Source organism: Nylanderia fulva, unplaced genomic scaffold (assembly GCF_048542155.1).
Source record: "Nylanderia fulva isolate GAGA-0341 unplaced genomic scaffold, ASM4854215v1 Scaffold4, whole genome shotgun sequence".
Lineage (NCBI taxonomy): Eukaryota > Metazoa > Arthropoda > Insecta > Hymenoptera > Formicidae > Nylanderia > Nylanderia fulva.
In genome coordinates, this window is record NW_028190476.1 from 5,698,736 (window position 1) to 5,723,915 (window position 25,180).

At 34.9% G+C, this 25,180-nt stretch overlaps 2 protein-coding genes across 8 annotated transcripts in view; both read right to left on the reverse strand.

The window, feature by feature from the left end:
* Window positions 1-1,764: 1,764 nt before the first annotated feature.
* Window positions 1,765-16,197, reverse strand: LOC114937786 (tumor necrosis factor receptor superfamily member grnd). The gene is made up of 5 exons (XM_029311410.2): window positions 15,988-16,197; window positions 10,409-10,867; window positions 7,846-7,911; window positions 6,495-6,649; window positions 1,765-6,145 (listed from the first exon to the last, which is right to left on the reverse strand). The coding sequence occupies exons 2-5, from the start codon at window positions 10,638-10,640 to the stop codon at window positions 5,843-5,845; spliced, it is 756 nt and encodes a 251-aa protein (XP_029167243.1). The 5' UTR covers window positions 10,641-10,867; window positions 15,988-16,197; the 3' UTR covers window positions 1,765-5,842.
* Window positions 16,198-20,503: 4,306 nt separating this feature from the next.
* The window catches only part of LOC114937766 (growth factor receptor-bound protein 14), a 295,927-nt gene continuing 291,250 nt past the window's right edge, over window positions 20,504-25,180 (reverse strand). For all 7 annotated transcript variants that reach the window (XM_029311373.2, XM_085486113.1, XM_029311378.2 and 4 more), the window contains 2 exons: window positions 24,565-24,658; window positions 20,504-24,151 (listed from right to left, as the gene is read on the reverse strand). In XM_029311373.2, the coding sequence (XP_029167206.1) occupies window positions 23,882-24,151; window positions 24,565-24,658 (364 nt within the window). In that variant the 3' untranslated portion in view covers window positions 20,504-23,881. The remainder of the gene's footprint in view (window positions 24,152-24,564; window positions 24,659-25,180) is intronic.

Genomic DNA, 25,180 nt, shown 5'->3' on the forward strand with positions numbered 1-25,180 from the left:
TGAAAAAATATAATTTTTTGATTCCGGGAAAGCGAGCGTCCGAATATTAATCACATTAAACGCATCGAAATGCCCTTAAATTCACTCGTGATGTCTATAGATGTGTACGCGACATCTCCTCGCGCGCCGCGTCGTTTCGCGACACCCATAGAGGTATACCGCGACATCTCCCGTCGCGCCGCGTTATTTCGTGGTATCGCGAAGGAACTGAAGTCTCACTCAGGGGAAGTAACACTTGCGCGCCACGACCGTTACGCGGAAGCGTCACGAAAGCTCAAGCGAGTGAGGGGCCCCTCACACAGCTTGCCATTCCCCGAATTCACGATGTTCCGCGACTCCTGGGGCCCCGTCGACGCCGGGATACCCTTTGAAACGATTAGGAATCCTCGCGAGGCTCTCGGGGAGCAAGTAGCGTCGAATAATGCGCGAAAATGACGGCGGAATAGTCTCGAGCGAGAACCTCCATCCCCTTCCCACCAATCACCGATTCGCGATGTTCCGAGGTCCCCATCAACGCCCGGATGCTCTTCGAGCATATATTCGGTCCACCACGTCGAAACACGACACTCCCGGACACTCCCGGACACTCCCGGACTTGCACTCCCGTTTATTCCCGCACGAAATCCAAACGAGACGCGGAGCATTCGCGACGCACCTCTACTCCGCCGCCGTTGGATTCGCACTGACTGGTGGCGGCGCTGGCTCAAGTTCGTGACGTCGGACGCCACTTATCGGCCGATTTCATGTATTAATACGCGCGGGAATTTTCCACGCGTAAATAATAAATAATATATAATCAGCAAATGTACATAATTTTAATTCGCCGAATATCAATTATGTACATAATTTTATTATGAGGGAGTATATAATTTTAATTCCCTAATTTCTATTATGTACATAATTTTAATTCGTCGAATTTCTATTAGACACATAATTTTAATTTTTAATGTTTTATTATATATACATAACTTTAAATCACCGTATTTCTATTATGCAAATAATTGAAATTGTGCATAATAGAAATTCGATCAATTAATATTATGTACATATAATAAAACTTCGGGAATTAAAATTATATACATAATAAAAATTCAGGTATTAAAATTATGTACATAATAGGAATTCGGCGAATTAAAATTATAATCATATAATATAAATTGAAGAATACAAATTATGTACATAACAGAGTTGGCAAAATATCAATTAACTTGTTTAAAATTGAATAAATAATATAAACAGATTTAATTAAAATATTTTGAATTGACGATTAAAATTAGAAAGATTAATTAGAGATCGTTACAATGACGATTGATATAAGCTAGATTAATCGAAGATGTTTGATTGATGATATTATAACATGACTGAATTTAAATTCAGACTGAATTTAAATTCAGATTAACATCTTCGATTGATCTAGCTTATATCAATCGTCATTGTAACGATCTCTAATTAATCTTTCGAATAAATCGTCAATTCAAAATATTTTAATTACATTTGATTACATCTGTTTGTAATTAAATGTCATAATTAATTTAAAAAGTAATTAATTAATCAGCATCTCTGGTACATAATAGCAATTTGGCAAATCAAAATTTAAAACACAATAAAAAGTCAATAATTAAAATTATGTACATAATGAAAATTCAGGAATAAAAAATAATATGTAATTTGTGCGGAAAAAATTTACGAAGTAAAATTCTACGAAAATGTTAGATTTATAATAAAAAGATAATGAAGAGAAGAACTATTCAACATTTTCACATAAAAGTTTTGATAACATACTTTATTTTTTTTAATATAAACTTTTGTTATATTGTTACATGTTTTTTTTTTAAATGTTTCGAAGTAGATCTGTCATATTTTTTTAAACAAACTTGTCGGAAACACTTAATAATTCATGAATAAAACTGTGATTTCATAAACGATAAACTAAAACGAGATTTTTATCATCATTTAATTCCTCATCTTTCAATTCATTGTATACGTGTGCTATATTCCTTCGCAAAGACTCATAGAGGTTTGAAAAATATTCGCTTGTGATGCAATTCACGGTAAACACATAGATAAAACAGTCTAAAAAAATTAAAATTTCGACTTTCACTCGAAAAATATAAATATAATTCGACAACTAATATATTTATTAAAAACGTACAATATATTTCTTAATATTTGTTGCGTCAGTTTTTCTCAACTGACACTTATGACAAATAAAATTGTTTTATGAACGATTATAACAAAAAAATATTTTACAAATATAACGTTTACAAATTTTCTAAAATTGACGTGTCGACGAGTCTCAATGATTTTAATCGCCTTGCTTATTAGTTTTGCGATTAAAGTCAAGCTACAACTTCTTATTTATATCTTGTGATGCGATGTAGTGAATGAATCAATGAATATTTTACTTATTATGTCGATGCTAACAATATCTTTCAAAAAAGCAGTACCTTTATACGTACGTAAAGTATATAATTCCGCAGCAAATGCTTCATATAATATTTTTAATTAAACAGTTATTATATTGATGTACGAATAAAATATGATTTAATCAAATAATTGACAAATCTCAAAATACAGTAAATAAACGCATATGTGTATATATGTATCTATTATAAAGAATTTTAAATAAAATTTTGGCACAAATGCAGTAATCAAATTCAAAATTTCCAATGTATATATTAAATTAATTAATATTACACTAATTAATACTTTACGTATGTACATATTGGGTCGTCATATTTCTGGATTATATTTATATCCAGAATTACATTATTTTCTATATTACAAATATATTTCAATTCTATCAAAAATCCACCAAAAAGGCACGCCATTATTAATATTATTTTTTAATTATATTTATCTCAAAACATGCTGAAATACTAATACATCCATAATCCAAACACATATGCATATGTATATTTAAAACAATTTATGTATAATATTTAGACTTTTATTACATATTTTTGATAATAATAATTATAATGTTATTATTATCAAAATAATATAATAACAAAGATGTTTTTAACGAATATTGTTTTAAAATTATTTGAAATTTTAAGAATATTAGAAGCAATAAGTTGATTGTAAAATCGGCTGCTTAATATCATCATTACACATCTAATACTTGTGTACATATAATATGGAACCTTTTAATTTTATTAAAACGTAATCTCTCCCACGTTCCCTAACTATAATTAATAAGATAATTAAAATAAAATAAATTTTATTGAAGTACATCGGAAAGTAAGTGAGAAAAGTTTGCTTATAATATTTTAAAATATTGTCGAATACGTTTTTAACTTTCGATTTTGGTTATGCAAGAGAAAAACAGGAAGTACCTTTTACTTAAACTTATCAACGAAGAAAACAAAAACTTAAAAAACTATCCTCTATATTTACAATTCGATTCGATAACTTAAAATTAGGAGCTGCCTCTGGGCCAAGTTAATATCTTCGTTTCTGGAAGACGTTGATTCACCTTTAGATGAATCAAATAGAGAAGTGAAAATTGCGTCATAGTGTATGAAGTTATTGCTAATTCGCTAATTGCTATATAAAAATGGTGAACTGGTGTAAATCTAAGGTCAGTGGTTGCTGCGAGACATAGGCGAAATATGTAATATCTTCAATTAATATAAACAAATATTTTAATTAAAAATATTAATTATTAAAAATAGCCGTCTTTTTTAACTTCATCTAAATTTTATAAGTTACGGAATGAATAATTATAATCTACTTGAAATCTAATTATAATCATTTTTATCTGCCAAGATATCATTTTATTATTTTTTTAAAGGATACATAAATATGTTATTGCACACTTAATTTTCCCTCTTTCGTATAAATGAATTATAGTCTGATATGTAAGAATTTTTAATTAAAAATTAACATTTATTTGAAAAATTATTAATTACAAAACATCTTTTATTTTGAGCAACATTTTTTTCTTTATCTATGAAAACTGAGCATTTATTAAGCACTTCCTCCTAGTGGATAAATGTGAAATGTGTGAATTTTCCAAGGAGCAAGCGATAGTATTTGAGCGTATTGTTTTGAGCAAATTGCACAATTTTATTCCCAATTGTAACATTAATATTTTTAACACTTATTGAATTGAAAAAGTAAAAAATTAGGTAAATGTTATTTAAAACATTTTTTCAGAATTATTAACATTAAATACACATAATTTTGCATTTATGTGCACCCTCCGTTAAAGTCATTTGAAATTACATTACCGCGGAATTTAAAAATATTACGTTAAAATATTTATCTTGAGCGTTGGCGCTCGTCGGTTCACGATAAAATTATTATCGATCTTCTTTCGCGTCCTCGCGTGCAACGTCACTGACCTATGCAAAGTGCGCCTTGCACGCGTACATTTGCTCGGAAGGCCTTTCATGGACGGAATGGCTGATAAGGATGCGATTCTCTCTTAAGATAATATTAAGTACTTATTACTAAAAACATATATGGATGCACGCTGTGCATAATTTGCAAATACAAATTTGAACTCTGATCGTCGACTTTTAATTCGAGCTAGTAATATTATTTAAGCGATTATGTAATATGAAGCAATTGTAAAAATATCTTAAATATCCGCTACAACGCTTCTCATAATATATTATTTAACTATTAGAATAAGAAGATTCAATATAAAAAAACAAGTGTTAAGAAAAAAATGCCAAAATATTGGATTGGTTTATGATCATTATTGATATTTTTACTAACAAGAATATAATTATAAAAGATACTGAAAGAAACTCAAAGAAAGAATAACTTTAAATTAAGGAAAAAATAATTTTAAAGGCACTTGTAATCTTTTTCATAATACAGCGAAGGCGTTGAATTTATTATTGCAATTTTGTAGAAACATGTTGTTTTTCGGCTTAATAACGATAACTTAAAATCGAAAGCATTAAGTCGACAAGACTGCACTGCGCGCATCTATGTAAGTCACACAAGCGTTCGTATTAATTACTATTTAATTAAGTCACACAGCCGCATGGTTCACGGAGGCGATAATACGCATTCACGAGTCACTCCAAACTTACGATACTACATTATAATAATATAAAGTAATAATCACACAATCTCAAATGTTACTTTTCTGATTTTTTGACTGGAACTAATTTATAATTGAAAATAATCACACGTTATTTCTAAGTTTTGATTGAGATTAATGATCATTAATATCATATTATTCTGCTCATGACTCGGCATTTAATGATTCAGAGATTATTGAGAAATAAAATAATTATGACGAATTATTTTATGCGAGGCTGTGATTATTCATAAGAATACCCATCATCTGGTGACTATCGTATACGTAGAAACTCTTTAAAGTATATAGAAAGTCGCGCGAGCATTTAAGAAAGACAAAGTGACGATGAACGATCTTTCTTATTTGATCGATCTTTACTCTAATATGCAATATATACAATACTTAAAAAAATCCTCGTTCGCATAAAAACTTGAAAAATCTTACGAAATACTTCAATGTGCAATCGCAAATAGGAAACACAGTCGCCACGTCATATTTCATTCATATACACTTCGCCACATCCTACTTCCATTTTCCTTCTTGAATTAGAATCGTTCATTCGATTCCGGTAAAACAATTTTTCTTCAATATTCTGTGATTGAATAAGTATTTCTTCTTTTTTTTTTTTTTATAAAAACAATTACTATCACAAGTTGTTCTAACTCATTTCACAGTAGAACTTTAAATCGTATTTTAACGAACAAATATATACGTAGTTTCATTTACAAATATTTCGTCTGTTTCGAGTACGCAAAATCAAGAACGATCTTATGGTGTGTTTAATACTCGAAACTTCTAATCTTAAAATGAGCTCTCGCGAGCTTTTGTTCTAAGCTGCGCGGCTTCTGGACTCGGTGTCATCGCCGGATTATCGTACGCATAATCGAGGGTGGTGTCTTCGCTAGCGTATCGTCGTGATAGAGGGGTACTTGTGGTATTCGGTGTAGTGCTATTTCCGTTATTATTACTACTATTATTACTATTACCATTTTCGACGATTTTGGGTTCCGATTCAACTGTGGCACTTATGCTTGGTATAGTCAATTTCAGACCATTTTGTTTATTCGCAGCGGCCTCGACGTCATCTTTATTCTTATTAGCTACCTGCAAAATTTATTATTAAAAGATTAAAATACTGTGATTGTCTCATCAAAAGCGCGCAAGAAGCACTTTAATCAATTTGTTAAAAATACCAAGCATTCATAACTTTAGGAAACTGAAATGAAACAATGAAAAAATATAATGAGAAAAATGTTTTTCTAATAGAAAACTTATATTTATATATTTTAATTTATATTTTAATTTAATTTGTTACTTAGCTAAATTTGAATTCACTTGTCTCTCGTTCTCCGACAAGCTCGTGATATCGAAAATCGAAATGTTTAATAGAAAGTCGTAGTAAGGCTTATGAATTTTTTGAAAAAATCCATTGTCGTAAATGATCGCACCTTACCTTTGCAAGATTCTTTCTGAACACAGTTCGTAAGCTGTTTTGGATCCTTTCCCACCGTATTAAGGTTCTTCCCAGCAGGTATAACATCCCCAATAATGAGAAAGAGGTCAACGTCGTTGTAACTGCGAACCAATTCTTGAGTTTTTCCACCTCCTCTGTGTAGTAGAGAAATAAGTTTTAAAAATACTAATATAATAAGAATTATATGTGTATATATCCGCGCAAAAGATATGGGAATCATTAATGCATAATATATTCAATTTATTTGGAGAATCAAAAAATTGTGTGTAACATTAAATTATAATATTATAAACACATTTTTTCTCATTCTCTCTCTCTCTCTTATAAAGAATATTAATATCTCTATTTTATAAAGAATATATTAAAATTTGTAATTAATATCTACATATATATATTAATTATAAATATTTTATGCAATTTTAAACATTTTAGAGCTAACAAAAATAATCTAGCAGAAACAGTTAATTATTGAGATACAATAATATTAATCACTTTTGCATAATGCTAATTTAATTGTTTCGTTACACTGATTTTAAAAGATACGCAATAAACACTTCTATCCATTCTCGGTTAAACTTCAAAAGTGATAATTAACATACATTTTAAATTGCCGCTTTTCCCCTGATTTGCATTTTAAAATAAAATCTCACAATTTTTACATAAAAGAATAATTACTCGATATCATGAAAAAAATAAACTACTATATAGCTAAATTTTAGCTGTTTCCTGTTTCTATATTACACATAAAATTTAGTTATCATGCCTTTTAACTATGATAATTAATTTTTTTAGCTATAGAATTCTCGGTTTAACTATAACTAAAAATATTCATTACCATAGCTAAAACTTATGCATAATAACTAGGGACAGTTAACATTTAACTATGGGGGCTAATTTTTTTCATGGTATTGAAACAAATTAGCTGTAAAAAACATTACAAAACGCTTACGTATACAATCACTTTTTTCCACTCATACATTACGTGAAGTCGATAGAATCGACTTAGTAAAGTTACATATTAAAACTTGTCGATAGTTTACTGCAGTTACTTAAGAAATAATATTTATCATTACTCTATAAGTTGTTATAAAAAAATTACAAATATGCTCTTCCATGATATAATTACATAATTACAAGATCAACAAATTATAAATAATATAATCAAGCTTCTCTTATAATTTTGCGGCAATCGCGTGAGAATACGAGCCGAGTTCGATGCTTATACGAGATTTGCGTCGTTGAAATCTCCAACTTGTCCGACTTCTCTCAAGTCTGCGGTACTTGGCGACTAAATTATGCGCATATCCTATTCACACCTGAGCCCACTCACCTCTGAGATCATCGTACTGCCTATTTGAAGCCACACGCTCAATATAGCGCTGATCGTGAAGATAAACTGCAATCAAAAGTAATCAATAATTATAATTAATCGTTTTTTTATACATTTACATCGCACTTGCCAATGTACGCAAGAGTTTAAGAACACTCATATTAAAGTGTATATTTCATTAAGACTACGAGTTTATCAGACATTTACTTAGAAAGCGTTACGGGAAATAATCACATTAGCGACGCTATACAACTCGGAGATTTCTCCAACCGTGACTCCGACATATTCTATTCTGTGGCGTATTCTATTATACGCCAGCTGCGTGAGAGGAAAATTTGACGTTATTATTCGTATGAAAGTCGAATCAATTATAGTCTCAAGAATGCAAAGTCACAATCGCTGTAATTACTAATAAAATGCGATGTCTCTTTAATAATATTATTATAATATTAAAACATTAAAAATTTATCAATACACTTTATCAATATAAAAATATAGTTTGTCCTAAGATATATTTTTGTTTAAAATAAAGAAGTCATTAGAGTAGAATATTTTCACGAAAAAAATATAGAATTTTAATGCAAACTTTTTAAAGATTATTCTTATACTATATACCTTATATAAAATATTTCTACTTATAAATCCATCAGTACTCGCATTACTTCTATGCTCATTTCTTTTCTATAGCAAGTTCTATATTTTGAAGACAACTGTACACAACTCCATAAAATTGATTCGACTTACGCGCGATCGATTAATTTGCTCTCTTCTTATTTTTGTACTCCTTTTCTCGACGCTCTCCACATTTTTTTCTTATTCGAGTCAACGATCTACCTGTCAAAAGACGTAGATTCTCATGCGCTTGCGTAAGACAGGAGAGGTCGGTCGCGATAGCAACTTACGATGCAAACAATTCCGACCTACGGTTGCTTACTTGTAGCACGTGGGTGCGCGTAATCGCACACCCTTATCGCTATTGTAAACGCGAGATGACCCCATTCCAAACCGAAGAGGGACGCAAATGTTGGTGCTAGACCTAGGACGGCGAGCTTGCGCGGATCGATGCGAAACCGCGAAGGATAAATTCGTAAACAGAAAGTTCTCGAATTGAGATACGTAATTTATAATTAAGTCAATTTATCTCGATAATCTGGGAGCAAATTTTATTATATTATACATTTTCTATTATAATATTGCATATTATAATAAATTATAATTCATATATAATATAACAATTCTATTCAAATTTTGGAATGACGGATCAAATGACAGATATAAAAGAATCGGTCCTCCCAATAGCTCCTAGGTATTTCGTAGGATATTTTTACTGAAACGCCCGACACGAGTTTACCGACATAACGTAATCGGACACCGTAACGAGGGTTCTAAATGGAGAATCTGTTGGGCCCATGGGCGCCCAACGGAACTCCATACGGACAATTTTGTAGCAGCTACGACGTCAAATCCCGTCACGCAAAGGAGCATCTCCTTTGATGTGTAGAGAATTTCATTCTACGCGCGTCCCTCGAAGCCGCGGTTCCTCCTACCTGTCGGAGCATGAAATACATCTCCCCTTTCTCACCGCGAAACCGACGTTGAATCCCAAGCAGGAGTAAAAGGGAAAAAATAGAATGATGCAGAAGAGAGGGACTGAAAGGAGCTGAAAGAAAAAGGACGATGGAAGGGAGGAAGAAAAGAAGTTGAGGTGACTCATCGGCCGCGTTCGCGTGTGGGAAGTCGGTAGGGATAGTCAGGTGCAAAGTCAACGGACCCGAGAACCCAGGTTTGCCTGCTCGACAGAGGTGAATGATGGCACCGCGTATCGCTATCCGGTTTCCCGTACGCACGTTGATTCGCATGAAAACGAGAAACCGGAACGATGCGCCGCGATATGCAACTGGTTCTGAATTAAAATAACCTGGCCGAGTTATTTAAATTCAACTTCACGAAATATCAGTCGAAAACATTCAAGCGTTTGGGAAATCTTCTACCTTCTACATGATACAGGGTGTCCCATAGGAAATTGCTGCAACTAATCAGCTGTCATTTTTTAATGCACGCAGTTATTGAGAAAACAAAAATTGTGTGAAAAGAGGAAAGCAGTTTTTAATGGAAAAAAAGTAATGAAAAAGTGCTAATAATCACATATGTAAACTAATGATAAATATGTTCAAAGTGCGCACCATTTGAATTTTTGTACAAAATTCTCTTTTTTTACGAAAACTCGTAAACTTTTTCTAAACGTCATTTTTAATGTTATTGACGATCCTTTTAATATCTGCTATTAAATCTGTCAAAAATATTTTTCATTAGTTATGTGATTATTAGCATTTTTTTTCATTACTTTTTATCAGTAAAATAAACTGGTATACATTTTATTTATATCTATTAAAAAAAATTTTTTAACACAATTTTTGTTTTCTCAATAACTGCATGCATTAAAAATGACAGCTGATTAGTTTCAGCAATTTCCTGGGACAGTCTGTAAGCTATATGAATATTCAAATGAATGATTATTTGCTTTTTATTCTGTTTGAAAACCGATATTGCTTCGATGACTCACCTTGACAATCTTTCGTGCACTCTTCTGGTTGGTAATTGTGGCTCTCCATGTCGCATGCTTCTGCACAAGGTTTGCAGTGCGTGTCGAAAGGGCTGCAATATTCCGATACATTGCAACGTTTTTCGCCGCACTTGACACCCCGAAGATCAAGATCGGCGTGCGAGAACCTAGCCAACACGATGACGGCTATCACCAGCAATCCCATGCTGTTTACGATCACATCCGGAAACATTCGGTTAAGATATTTTGCCAATTCGATGCACGATGTCGAAATGACCGAACCGGTTCGGTGCTCTTTTCTCGTCCCTTTCGTAATTCTTCCTTTTTGCTTCTCTTCCCTCTCTCCGAACGTCTCGAATCACGGATTTAGGACACGATCGTGACTCCAACAATCGATTCTCGCGGTGATCTTAACGGCACTCGAAAGATATGCCTTGAGCAAGCTCCATACTCGTGGCGCTAATTATTGCGAAAAAATTATTACTACATTTATGTCATCGCCGAAATTCGTAAAGAAAACATAGACAAAAAACAAAATGAGAAACATGTTCGCACATGCATTGTCTATTATAAAAAATTGATAATATGCAAGATAAATTGAATCCTTCTTCTTTTGTATTGATATTTAACTTAAATATTCAGAAAAATCGATTTCGATTTAGCCGAAGAATCCATTTTAACGTAGATATAAAAATATGCGTGCCTATTACTTTGCAAGTAAGCAATACTGTCAATTGAACAGATTTTCTTGATGAGAGGACAATACATATAATTTTTAGAGACAAACATTTTAATCGAAAATGAAGACAAACAGAGATTGAATGCCCAAAACATACATGCATACACAACATAATTTCGTAACTTGAATACTCTCAAGATTTTTATTTTTAATTGCTATTAAAATTAAAATAATTCTCGAGCATTTCATAAAAAGATATTATTTTTATATAATTCTTTATGAATTACAGTAAATACTTGGGGATGTGTTTTATTTTTGATAAAATTTGTGTCAATCAGCATGTGCTTTACATTTTACAAATAATCAGCTATATTTCAATGTATCATCGATCAATATAAACCATATATTTTAAAAAATACTTGCATCTAATATATATATAATATAAAATTTATGTATAAATTCTGTTTTGCGCGATTATGTCAAAAAAAATGAATAATGGTTTCTCTTTTGATCTAGTTTCTTCCGATTTAAAAAAATTTGAAAATTTCGCATATATATAGTACGAATATACATATATATATTTTTATTTAAGTCGCACGATACACAATTAAAATCATTCGAAGAACATCTTTGATCGACTAAATGTTTCCTTTCGTCAATTACATTCGATATAATGTCGCGAGACCAGAGATGCGTCGTGTTTACAAAAAATGTTACGTAGGTATCATCTCTGCATTCGAACACCTGTGTTAACGCGGGTCCGGATGCATCAAAGTGGCCTCCGGTGTCGCGCAACAGTGAAGATACTTTCGCGGTTGTCATCGACGACCTCGTTTTATTGTCACGTCGCGGACTATGTTTTATAAATAATTCGCGGTCAGTTTTGTTGGTCTCTTTAAAGAGTTATATATTTTTTCGATTGCGTAATGTTTTCGCGCTCTAGAGAACGTATCTCGAATACTAATAACGTATGATTCCAACTATGATTACGACTATGATGACAATATAAAAAATTGTAGTGTATAAATAGACGCTTATATAAATGATTAAAACATGACTGAAAAGACAAAAAAATGACAAAGTAAAAATCGCGTATGTCTTTATGCGTATAAAAAAATAGTGCGATCATTCTTTAGATTGCTTTAGAAATAAAATATAACGTGGATAATGAGGGACTAATATTCTCAGGGCCGCGTCGTATCGCGTTTGTGACTCATTCCTCATATCAAACAACGAGGTAAACGCTTACTTCGTGCTGTTTTCTACATACATACCTCCGCGAAGCAAAGGAAAATCGTCCGCAACTTTCGATCGAAGCCGCGAAGGCTGATATTCCGACTAATCGATATATGTTTCTTCATCGTGTTTCTGTCAATATTTTGTCAATATTTTCAAGTAGTTGTTTCACAATTAAAAAATTCAATAGGATAATCGGATGTATAACTTACTTTCTTAACAATTTGAGGAAATTAAATATTTTTTAAATCTGAATTCAGAATTAAAGTTCTCATTTTCGCGAGATGAATTGTTCAGTTAATTGTCTGCAGCTCCCGTAATTGCAAAATGATTGCTATTTGATAATCGATAATATAATATTTAACAATAAAATAAGATACAAAAATACGTCAAGTTATTTTGTTTTTTTTCGACCAAAGTCTCGACAAATGTACCTTTCCTTACGTTTCGCGACCGGTATTGCGACATATCGCGTGTCTTCAGGACACATTCACGTCGTTTGGGTCCCGGATATTACATGTTTTTCGTAATCACGTGGATGTAACATCGTAATGCAAACGCAATGTGTACCAGCGAACACCGCGATACATCTGGTACCGAACGCACACAATGTGTCAGACGCACAATGGTTCAGGTTTAGTGCCTTGTGTTGTAACAAATGGTATTCGAATTCGAATGTTATAGTCTCGAATGTTTGTGGAAATACAATAACATTACAAAGTAAAGCGATGCTCTTATGCAAGTTGTGTTTAAAACCACGACAGCACAATTTAAAAATTCGTGTATATTATAAATCGGTATATGTATTATAAAAAAAAAAATGAAAAACTTCTCTCTTTCGTTACTATTATTCTATATAGATTATCACGTATTTGTGTAAAGTTTTTAATACAAAAATTTTCATATTATAAAACCACTGTCAATCCTAAAAGGTGTAAAGAATATCGACAATTTTTTAAATTTAATAATAGCTTTTCACATCTTAAATGATTAATTTCGTACGAAAAAAATTACTCGCGTCTCAATTTAAAATTTCATAAAATATTAAAAGCTCTTATAATGTTTACAATAATTTTTCTAAACTTTCTTTTTAGAAACTCGATTTCCTGTCGATATCCGGTCGTTTAATTGTTAATGTCCGAGTCCAAATCTCAATGATAATATATATATATCTATATGAAATAAAGAGAACGAGTTTTATCTCCTTTTCAATATTGTATTTATTTCACGATAACGGAAAGAGTATCGCTAACGGCTCTTGCTTGGCTACAGCGACATTTGCCGAGGAAAGTCCGAACAGAAGTCAGAGGTAGGCAGCGAACACGCCAGAGGCAGTCTGGACTCAGGAATGTTGCCCGACTGGTTCACGAAGAGGGCTTTTACGCATGGCGAAACATTACGGGTCGAACGCGTCGTCGATACTCCTACGCTCGAACTCCGCTCACGATCGATAAAATGAATCATCGAATCGAAACGTCATATTTCGGATATTAACTTAGCCCAATGTGTGTGTAGAACGATTATACAATCTCGAAAATTCGAATGCAACGACATAATAATAAACGCTGAATTTTATTTTCGAAATCTTTCCTTCGAATCAAACATCGATTAATGAAACATTAATGTCAACGGATTAATAAAATTTTAAAATTAATGGCAAATTAATCGCTTATAATTTCGATCTTTATTAATTTGACAGTCATATTAATTTTGCGGGTTTCTAAATCTTACACGGAGAGAATTTTCTCTTAAGAATTTACCCTGAAAATTATGATAATCGTGAGATAATATGGTGTTGGAAGAATTTTTATTTACCACAATAAAAAATATTAATAAAAATAACATTAATCGAGTATATTTTATATCTTATTGTGGTGGATATTAATATTTTATTGTGGTAAATAATAATCAGAAAAACTCTTATAAAATTCTTCTACCATATTGTCCCACGATTAGTATGATTTTCAGGGTAAATTTTAAGAGAAAATTCTCTCTGTGTACGATCTCTTATGATCTCTGGAACATAAGCGAGATATGAGAATATCATCGTTCCAATTTTTTGCAAATACTACTAGAACTTTGTCAGACACGTGACACGGTCATTCTAATTAGAAAGAAACTGACTCATATCGCCACGTACCCGGTATCTCGTTTCTTGTAACATCTCTCGCGGATTGATAAGGCTATGCAATATCCAGTCTGACAGTCACGTAATTTACGTCAGAATGAATATTATCGCGCGCGAGAAGACGCGTCACACGCGCGATCATCTTTCTTATGACGAAACATCGTAAATCACTGCGATGACGTTCGGTCCCGAAGAAATTGCGGTTCCGCGTTTCCTATTCTCTAATCAACACGCGGTGAAGTAGGACGAACGTTTCTCGACGTTGCTGTCCCGTGTAATTACCTACTAATTAGCGGCTCATTATGAAGCCATTTAATTGTCGGTTCAAATATTTTTCAAGAGATTTTTGCAACGATGCGTAACGTCGCGATATTCATTGACTGTGATGTGTCCTTGCTCGAATGAGCGAGCTCGTATATAAAAGTTGATAATGCAGATTTAATGAGTTTTCGGAAAGCATCGTTTGATACCGGAAATACATTATTGGAGCACGTTATATGGGGCGATGGGTGAAATAAATTAAGAAAATACTAGATAAGAAAAAGAGAAATCGTTGGATTCTTCGTGCGTTTCGAATCGATTATTTCTTAAGGGAAAGTTTTTGTGATATTACGATCTTTCATAACTTATTACACACTTGCTAATTAAGCACTGAAATAATTGACACTTTATCGAAACAAAAACTTGTAGAATTTTATTAAATTTGAAATCTTGGTAACTTCAAATTTGAAATAAAAATTAAGAGCTTATTCATTACTTTCATATGTATAACATTCAATTCATTTTAACAACAATTTAGTAGAGATTATTTATTTTAAAAATGTAATATTAAATGGCAATTTTGTAAGGAAATATCGACTCGAAATTTATAGCAACAGTTTTCCCGATTATCGTGTAAATCCTAGCATATGGTACCGGCGGTTTCCAAGCAGCAAAGATCAATATTCGCGTAAAGAAACAACGAATCAATGTTGCGATAAATGGTGAAATTATCACACGACACACGTCAAGTCCACTCGTCTTATCTGCAACCGTGATCGTTAAAGTCTCCGCGAATTCTCCTCACAACGTCGTCCAACTGCTCGTTACGAAATATATTCTGCGTTGTTCGAATATACGCACTTCGCTATTGCTCCTATTCGAGCTCGGTAACCGGATTCTCGCGCATCTAATGACAATGATATACTCGACTGCAATCAACGATATTATTTCGATGATAATAAATATTCATGAAACTAAAAGCGCTCGAAACGAAAACCGTCACCAAAGTCAAACAATTTAATTTTACATATTTCATATCATTTAAAGAGCCTTTTAAACACACCTGTATAATTATTTATATATGCCATAGATATGTTCTTGATTCGTTTTTCTCCGATCGAATTTTAAAAACAAATTATGTGAACCTTCTACGTCAATTTTCGCGAAAAAGATGCATAAATTACGGTAAAAAAAAAAAAAAAAAAATGTAACTGCATAAATTCATGACACTCATTCGTGAGAAATCGATGATGATAGATAGATTCGCACGCTTACCGAGGTCATCCGTATATAATGCAATCCGCATCGCGCGCGCGAACGCGCGCATCCAACGCACGCACCCACGCACGATCACGCGCGATGCACTCCGAGTTCCTGCATCGCGGAAAATGCAAATGCCAACGCGGCTGGAAGGATAATCGCGCACTATCGACGGCTTTCCGCGCTTGACTGTCGATCGCGCGGGTACGTCAAACCGAAGCGAGTTCAGGCCTCAGGTTCTCTTGCAACTCCCACCTCTCTCTTGGAGAAGTCGGAGCCATTTCGTCCCCTCCAGTCGGGCGCACCTGTGCCTCTTTTCCCCTCGCGTTCACTCACCTAATCCTTCGCATCTCTTCCCCTGCCATTCGCTTCTTTTTTTTCTCTTACCTGCCATTTACCTGTTGCCAGCTTGCGCGCGCACTCGCATCAACGACAACCACGGATGGCGGGCACGTGTTGACGTGTCCGTACGCGAACACGTGATTCCCGAATTGGGCAAAAACACACGCACATAATTCGGGACAAAGAGGACTTTAAAATATCTGCGAAAAAGAGCGGGAGCACAAATTTATCTTTTCCATATATAAGAAACCCAGATAGCACCATGTCTAAAATGCACGCATAAGTCATCATTAACCCTTAGTCCCGACTCAATGGGTCGTTTGCGACCCAAACGAAAGGTGTTCCTCACCTTTAATTTCTTTTTTTATTTTTGTCGATATCTTCATTTGGCTTAAAGTTATGATATTTTAAGTGAACAAGTGATTTTTCCTTAGATACCTCCATTTCTTAATAACAAACTATATAAAAAAAATAATTTTTATCGAAATATTATGATTGGGACTTCAAGTTGAAGGTTGCAAGAAGCTCCATGAATTTCTTCAGATTTTTTAAAGCGTTTTTACTGATCCAAATAACGCAAAGACGCAAACGACCCATGAGTCGGGATTAAAGGTGCCGAAAAGAACCGTCGGGACCTAAGGGTTAAGAAATCTTATGATATGATATCCCAAAGACATCTTGAAGACATCTTAAAGATGTCTTATGGGTGCATTTTGGACATGGTGCTATCTGGGAAAGAATAAGTAATTAATCAAGGATACATAAAGTACACGGAAAGAATTTTCTCTTGAAACTTACCCGGAAAATCGTGGTAATCGTGCGACAATATGGTATTGGAAGAATCTTAATATTTACTTATTTACCACAAAAAAATATTAATATGTACATAGTAAAATTTACTATGCCATTTTCAGGGTAAATTCTAAGAGAAAATGATCTCTGTGTAGAACTTTGTCGCATAACTATAAATTATTTACTTTATAAAAATAATTTAAAAAGCATTTATAATTCGTTAAATATAAAACGTTAGAGAAACGTCAGGATAATAGTAAAAGTGCATCGCAAAAGTAGTGGGATGACGACATACATATTTATTGCGTATTAAATGTTCATACAAAGATATAACAATGACTCTCGGCGCTACGGGTGCTAACATTATTATTGCGGATTAATATTGTTGTTTCAGAGGAAACGAGTTTATTATTGCATATTAGAAGAGGTTGATTGCGTAGGAGGGGCGATTTGTCGGGCGGGAGGTCGATATGTCGAACTATTTGGTGCTGTCGCTTCTGCTTATATACGGAACGGATATTGCGAGTCGTGGAGACACAAGTTCTCGAAACGATAGCGCGTTTCGGAACCTAGAAAGGCGAGAAACCTCGCGGCTTCATTCCGCTAGTCGACTCTTCTTCGAGTTCTTAGAGTTTCGGTATTCGCGTTGCACGAGATATGCGTGAGAGAGTGCTATTGAACAAAAATTCTAATTGTCAAAAAAAAAAAAAAAAAAAAGATTCTAAACCTCATACGACACCCCTGGTTGAGTATATTACTCACTGACCATAGGTACCCGCCGATTTGATCACACTGCATGATGTGTTGGTCCCTATAATCATTGAAGATATACCCAGCGCATTTTATTAGCCCTCCCGCAGTTATTTGTATATATCACTATTAAAACCATAGCGCACACGAACGTAACAAATGGTCAGAAAATCTTCTCCGTAAGACCATGGGTACCAAGAGCACTTCCAGAATTTTTTTTTTTGTCAACCAGGGACGTATATCCGCGACACGGACAATGAGAATCCAGAGAATGATCGATGAATGATCGAGGAAGAGGACGGTGATGATTCGTAATGAACAGAAACGACTCGCTTACTTTAATTCTCCGCCATCCGCGAGCGGATTTCTTTCGAAAAGTCTCTAATCGTGTCCGGTCCCGTCTCTCTGACAAAGATGAAAATTTCTACGATAAATCGGAGATCTTGAGCTCGGTCCGGCAATTTGTGCGTTTGTTGTTTTTGATCGTTTGTGGCTTTCAACAAATAATTTGTCGTAAACACCCTGTGTATGTATAAAATATGCTGCTTTCGCTCTTGTTTTTCTCTCTGTACTTCTCATGTTTGTAAATCGAGAACACAACGCGGATAATTTTTCTCTTTCGAACCGTTTTCAAAGTACGGTCGAAACATATACTTCAATGTGCGTTCTGTTAATATTGATTGATACGTTCTATTTGTTAAACTTGGTAAACTATATATCGGGCGCATCCGGCGCGCCATATTTACGCACTCAATTCATGCACACGCAATGACACACCTTTTTTTTCGTTCGATTCGCCTCCATCTCGAGCGAGTTTATCCCGGCTGAAACGTTCCCGTGAGGAATATAAACCGTTTTATAGCTGACCTATTTTCAATCCGTGAACGCATACTCGCTGATCACAGGTACCTGAGATTGTCATACCGATGGTTCCTGCAATCATTGAGGATGCTTCCGGCGATTGTCCATTGACGGAACATTAGTCCCTTTGATTATCTCAGCACGAGTCGTTGGGTAAAATCAACTGGATAGAATTAAATAAAGCGAGAAAACAATAAATCGTAGATTTTTCAGGGAAAACGATATCTAAAATCAATTTTACTTTTGTTTGTTAAATATCTGCGTGATTATTATATATTGTTCTTTAGTGTCCAATTTTTGTTCGATAGAAAAGTTTCGATTAAAAGGGACAGAATTAAAAAATAAATACTAATAAGAGATAAGTATAATTATATGTCATATCATATTTAGTTTTATCATACCCGACGACTCACACGTCGCAAGTGACTATATTTGGATCATTCCCTTATAAGGGTGTGGTAATGGTTTTTTCGTGTAATTTTTTGTTCAACCATAGCAATCATCTCATACGTACACTCTTTCTTTCACTCTAAAATGCATTCGTTTGCGGTGCACGTCCGTCGCAAACGCAAAATCGCGATTGATTATTATTATTGTTATTAGTATTATTACGATTGCAATTTGTGATCGGCGAACGAGGAACGCATGATAGTAGATTCAATATATTATTTTTTGGACGTGATCGGCGAGAAAGTCTTCGCGTTAGATTCTTATTATTTCGAATTTTTTCTCATCACGAGACGATTCAACTAATGTGTCATTAATATGGACTAGTGGGTATATATATATAATTTATATATAGTTTAGTTTCTATGTATATACCCGGGTACCCATTCTCGTATTCGCGAAATTAAAGTTCGAAGTAAGAATTCGCGAAAAGCTTTTCGTATTAAAATTGCTTGCAGCAAGAAACTTTAATTCAGAAAGATCGACACCAAATTTACAACATCAAGAGTTTAAAAATCTGTTAGAATTAAAATTTTATCGAGCAATTGTGCGATTTGCTTTATAAAGAAGAAATACGTGTCATCTAAAAAATTGTCCTTTGAATCTACAATAAATGAAATAAGCAATATCGAGAGATCTCAAAATAGTAAAAGCCATTCATACACATCTCTCGCTTTCTCTCCCATCGAAATTCACTGTCGACAGACAAGTAATCGCGACGGTGTTATACATTATTATCGTATTACACATGTATGTTCTACGATTAAGCTGCCTTTGCATGTTGTAAATTGCACGAGAATGCAACAGCAAAAAGCCTGGCCGGAACTTGTACGTTTACTGGTTTTGTTTTTCTTCTTCGACTTTAGGCTTCCACTAAATATATGTTTGTTCGGATCTTTATTTCGCTCGGTTAGCGAATTCAAATTGAATCTGTGTACCGCTTTTATTTATGTATACAATCGAACTCGTGCGATTGATTGAGTTTGAGCTGATACATAGGATCGAGCTCTGCATCGGACTATTCGCTTATCAGAGTGATAATGTGAGTTTCATCAACGTCTGCGGCTTATTCGATCGCATACGAGTGTGGACGAGTTTGATTCCTTCTGACAACGTACTTCAAGTTGTGGCCACAGCTTTTACAAAGAAGGGAAAATAATCTCTCGAGGGGATAGAACGGAAAATAAATTATTAAATTACGAATATTCAAATATACGCGTAAATAACACTTAATAATAAAATAAACGAAATAGAGTACAATATTAATGTGTGTGTGTGTGTATGTGTGGAAAACAAAATATACTGTCCGGGGATAGAAATAAAAACACAATAGTAAACGTTCCGTTACCTGATCATTTTATTGTTCTTAACAGACGTCGATGAAATTCGCACAGGACTAATTTGCGTTCTCTTATTTAGGTTCAGTCTTCACAGACCACTGCGTTTGCCGTATTAATTCGTGACTACATTAATACAAAATATATTTTATTATAATTTATGTAGTTAATTAATCATCATAATAATATTTATAGCTTCTTTTACGCTGATGGTCGCGAAGAACTCGGCGTTTGTCTCGTTTTCCGTTCGTTATTGTAAGGAGAAAGAGAAGGAAGTTGCCGCGCGGTGTCGACTTGAAGAATCAAGATTGATTAACCGCTATCAAAGTTGATTTTCAAATTGTCGACTGGCCACGGGTAAACGGGATGATTGGGAGAGGGTGACACGGAATTTTGGCCTAAATAGACATATTTACATGAAAGGCCGAAAGGACAATTTCTTTTCGCGCGATAAGCGTATTCCAAGAGGTAATTTCGTTAATTCGACTTTAACTTGTTGAATTTTGTTGAGGGATGAAGGATTTTACACAAACGGGTCGGGGATGAACGCCGCGTTTGCAGACCACCTTTCTACAGAAGATTGTTTTTTTCTCATACCCATTCACGAAGAATTTGTTATCCTAATATTTAGTTCTATAAAGCGCTACTATTCTAAAATTTAATGCAATCTGTGTCAATGTTTTCTGTGTATATATGTGTGTGTGTGTGTGTGTGTGTATGTGTTAATTGTTGTGTGTTACATATTTGTATAAGATCTGCACTTCTTCGAATTACTCAAAAAGTACCACTTCAAGAGATGACGCGTAGGCGCTACGTTCGACATTAAATAAATATATAATCGATGAAAAAATATATTATTAAAAAGTAGGTACGAATATAAGGGGCAAGGGCTTGGTACTGTTCTTTCGACGAATCGTAATACATTGCGTAAATAATTTCTATCGCGTCCATACCCTGCAACGCTCCACAGTTTTCACCGATTCGTTTTTATATCTTATATGACTTTCACATATTATTATTCGAAAAACATTACGTTAAAAACTTCTGTATTATAAATCTCTAGAATGCACGACAACGTTCGTATCCGGTGACGCTACACCCACGAACTTCACACCATCGATTTTTTCCGCGATCGATAGATATATATATATATATATCCCGAATACAAAATTAAATTGCATTAATTTAGAACATGCATATACATATTATGTATGTACTTTTTTGTATTTAAATATACCTCTCTCTTGTGTTTTATCGCGTGACCAATCTCCTCGCAACTTCTTTCTCATTCTTCTCTTCATACACATTGTACACACACACACACACACATGCTTTTCTCACTCTTTCTCACTCATTCTATTTCGTTCTCTTATTTCGAAATGTTACGCGCTCTTAGCACAGTTTTATAATAATTAATTGAACTCTCCGAATTCGTATTAACCAACAAATGCTTCACGCAACTGAAACATCTGTAAAATATGAGATCATATCTGTCAAGAGACACGCTTCCATATTTTTTGGTGCTTTACAGTACCAGAAGAATCCGCGAGCGTGTTCCTCGGCCCTCAACGTTTGAGGATCCTTACACTAATCGTATTGTATTGTATTGTATTTCTTAGATTCATTAATTTTATGTGTGCATGCTGCTTCTCCCCTATTTCGTTCCGTAGGGAGAACTCGCATCGCGTTTCGGTTTTTCGGGAATCGTAATAAAAATTTTGCAAACAAGACGCAAGACATCTCTAAGAAAAACATATGTCTCTTGTCTTCCCGTAAACAAGACTGTCTCACTTAATTTTGAACACCATGGACTCGAGAATTAATGATGAATCTCAAACACTATTGTTTCCAAGTAATCGTGTAATCTGACATAGCCTTACAGCTAATGAACGGAATACGCGGACGCTTCATAACTACTTTCCTCTCCCTTGTTTTGACCGATTCTTCTCTTTCATCGTTTAAATTCGTCGTCGTCATTGTCGTCATCGTCATCGTCAGGCGACAAAGTTGTGTGGTAGCCAGTCGCGCGGTTGATTCTGTCGCGCATTCTCTTCGGAAAAACGAATAAATAGAAGAAACGCTCGATACGCGCGTAAAAAAAACAAGAAAAAAATGGAGAAAGGGGAGACCACATGTCACTTCTTTAGCATATCTCTTTCAAACACACATACATACGCACGTATACATAATACATGCACATACATACAGCCACACAAATATGCACACGCGCTCATGCCTTGCATACATGAAAGATCAAACTTTGTATTCCTCTTATATATTGCTAATTCATCATGATATAGTGTAACAACTATATCGTACTCCGCGACAACACTTACCTATCCCATTTTCTTTCTCTCGCATCCCAATGATGCACATCACGCATCATTATGCATACACACACGTGCGCGCAATCGCGTTTTTCCCTTCTTCTTACGGAATATAACTTTGCGAACAACAATGTCGTCGCGCGCGATTAATGATCTAGTCATACGCGGCATGTTTGCGCAAACGTGGACATGTAGAAAATGGAAAAAAAAAAATAGAAAAAAGAATACATGATGCTTCTTTGATCGTCTAGACGCGTTTATCATAGAAAATATTAAGTGAAGGAGAACAAAAAGGGAAAAGGGTCTTTGGGAAAAGGTCTAGACGACAAGATGGATCTTTTATTACACGACGACTAACACAGTAATGCACGATTAAAAACAGTGAAGAAGTTTCGTTTCCACGTGAGGATCGCTGTTCGGCGGATATTAGTTCGCCGCGCTACTCTGAACATTATCTGCGTAAGCAGAACAACAGAATGAACATGAAAAATCAAATCGAGGTGAAAATAAAATTTCTTTCGTAGCAGCGATCCTACGCTTTTTCTCGCGACGATCATATCTTCTTTGTTATTATCTCGCGCCCAAAAATTAGTCATTCTGTTGCACGGATCAGCCGACCCAGTGACGTCATACACACACGTTGCGCTGCTTATGAAAACAAATCCGAGGATGATGCTCAAGCCACACAGCTCTTCTCTCTTCCCCGTTCTTGTACCTTCCTCGTTCGTCTCTTCGCGACGAAATAGCCATCCTCTTTTTCATGCGTGCTCGAATATCGCCCTGCTACCACTGATCGCGCTACAAATCCCACTTGTTATAACTGCAGAGACATAGGCTCCAGCAACCCGACCGTGTCGTACGGGCGTCGTCGCGATTTCCGTTGTCGTCACCACTACCATTGTTCCCCAGGTGCTTGTTATTGTTGTTGCTGCTATGATGATGCACCATCACGATGTTGTCGGTGACGGGGACGAAGGGTCCGTTGGTGCTGACGCAAACGGTCGGCAGACGATCGCCGTCAACAACACCGACGGGTCGCTGGCTGTCCTATACTCAAATGTTGCTCGGTTTGCCGCACGGCTCGGCAACCTTGTCGGTGCTGTTGACTCGCTGACTGCTGCCCTCGGGCGGCGACGGCGATGCACCGCCGTCCTCTGGTTTGTGAAGTGGCGGCTTCACCCCGTTCTGCACGTAGTGGGTCAACCGGGTGGGCAGCGAACCCGCGTTCAGCTGGTAAAACTCGACCAGTTGCAGCAAGTCGTAAAACTTGGTCGCCCCCTTGTCCAGAGTGTATAACCAGCAATTGCGACGTTCGTCAAAAATCTAAAAAGGAAAGTTTTATCGACATTAAGTTGATGTTGACGAGGTTTATGCATTCGAGAGAAACGTTTCAAAGATATCGCGAGGTCATTTAAAAATCATGTTTCGAGTAGTAATTTGTAACGAGATTAGAAAGCTGAAGAAAGAGAAAATTATATCAAACTGTTTTGAAATATTACTTATCGCATTAGATAACGCTGGTAATGTTGAAATAAAAGCAGGGCGGTTTAATATAAATTTATTCGAGAGAGTCGATCTGCGTAATAAAAAATTAGTCAATTTTGTACTATCAAAATGAATTTGTATTATCAATTTATTTATGATAATTGCAGCGGATTTTTTAATTTTAAAGACCAAAGAAATTTTTCGAATCTCTTGAATTTGTCACTGATTATCGATTAAAGGCAGATACTTACGGGCTGAATTTGCGCGTGAAAGACCTTGTCGTTGTACTTATAGGTCAGAACGAAGGCTCCCGGATTACTCTTGCTCTCTCTGACCAGAAACACACTGCAAACACAAAGTAAAATGTTTCGTGAGAATTCGTGATGAATATCAACACAGACTTAATCAAATTAATCCAGCTCAATTTATTTCACATCAAGCTTATCTTTCATCGAAACCGCGATAATAATTCGAAATGAATAAATAAGTGTTATTATTACACGAGATACAAAAAGTGCATTACTATGCAAACACCCTATCGTGCACAATCATTTCCATCTTCTAGTCTTTTAGAAGCATTAAAGCGATACGTATGTATACGGGAGTCGTAAGGGAAAGGGTTTAAAAACCGCTGAAACGAACGATATCTGAATACAGGGACTAGTCGGGAGATGCAGGAGAGATAGGTTGCTTTTTTGTAACATGCAGGCCTGCACAGGGTGTTAGATGTTTGATATCAGGAAGGACATACACAACGGCTCCGGGGTATATCGCGGTATAAATTAGTATGGTCGTAAAAAGCAGCGGGACGAGCGAAACGGTTGAAAAGAAACAGCAGAGACGAGTGGACGAAGGGGAGAGAAAGGA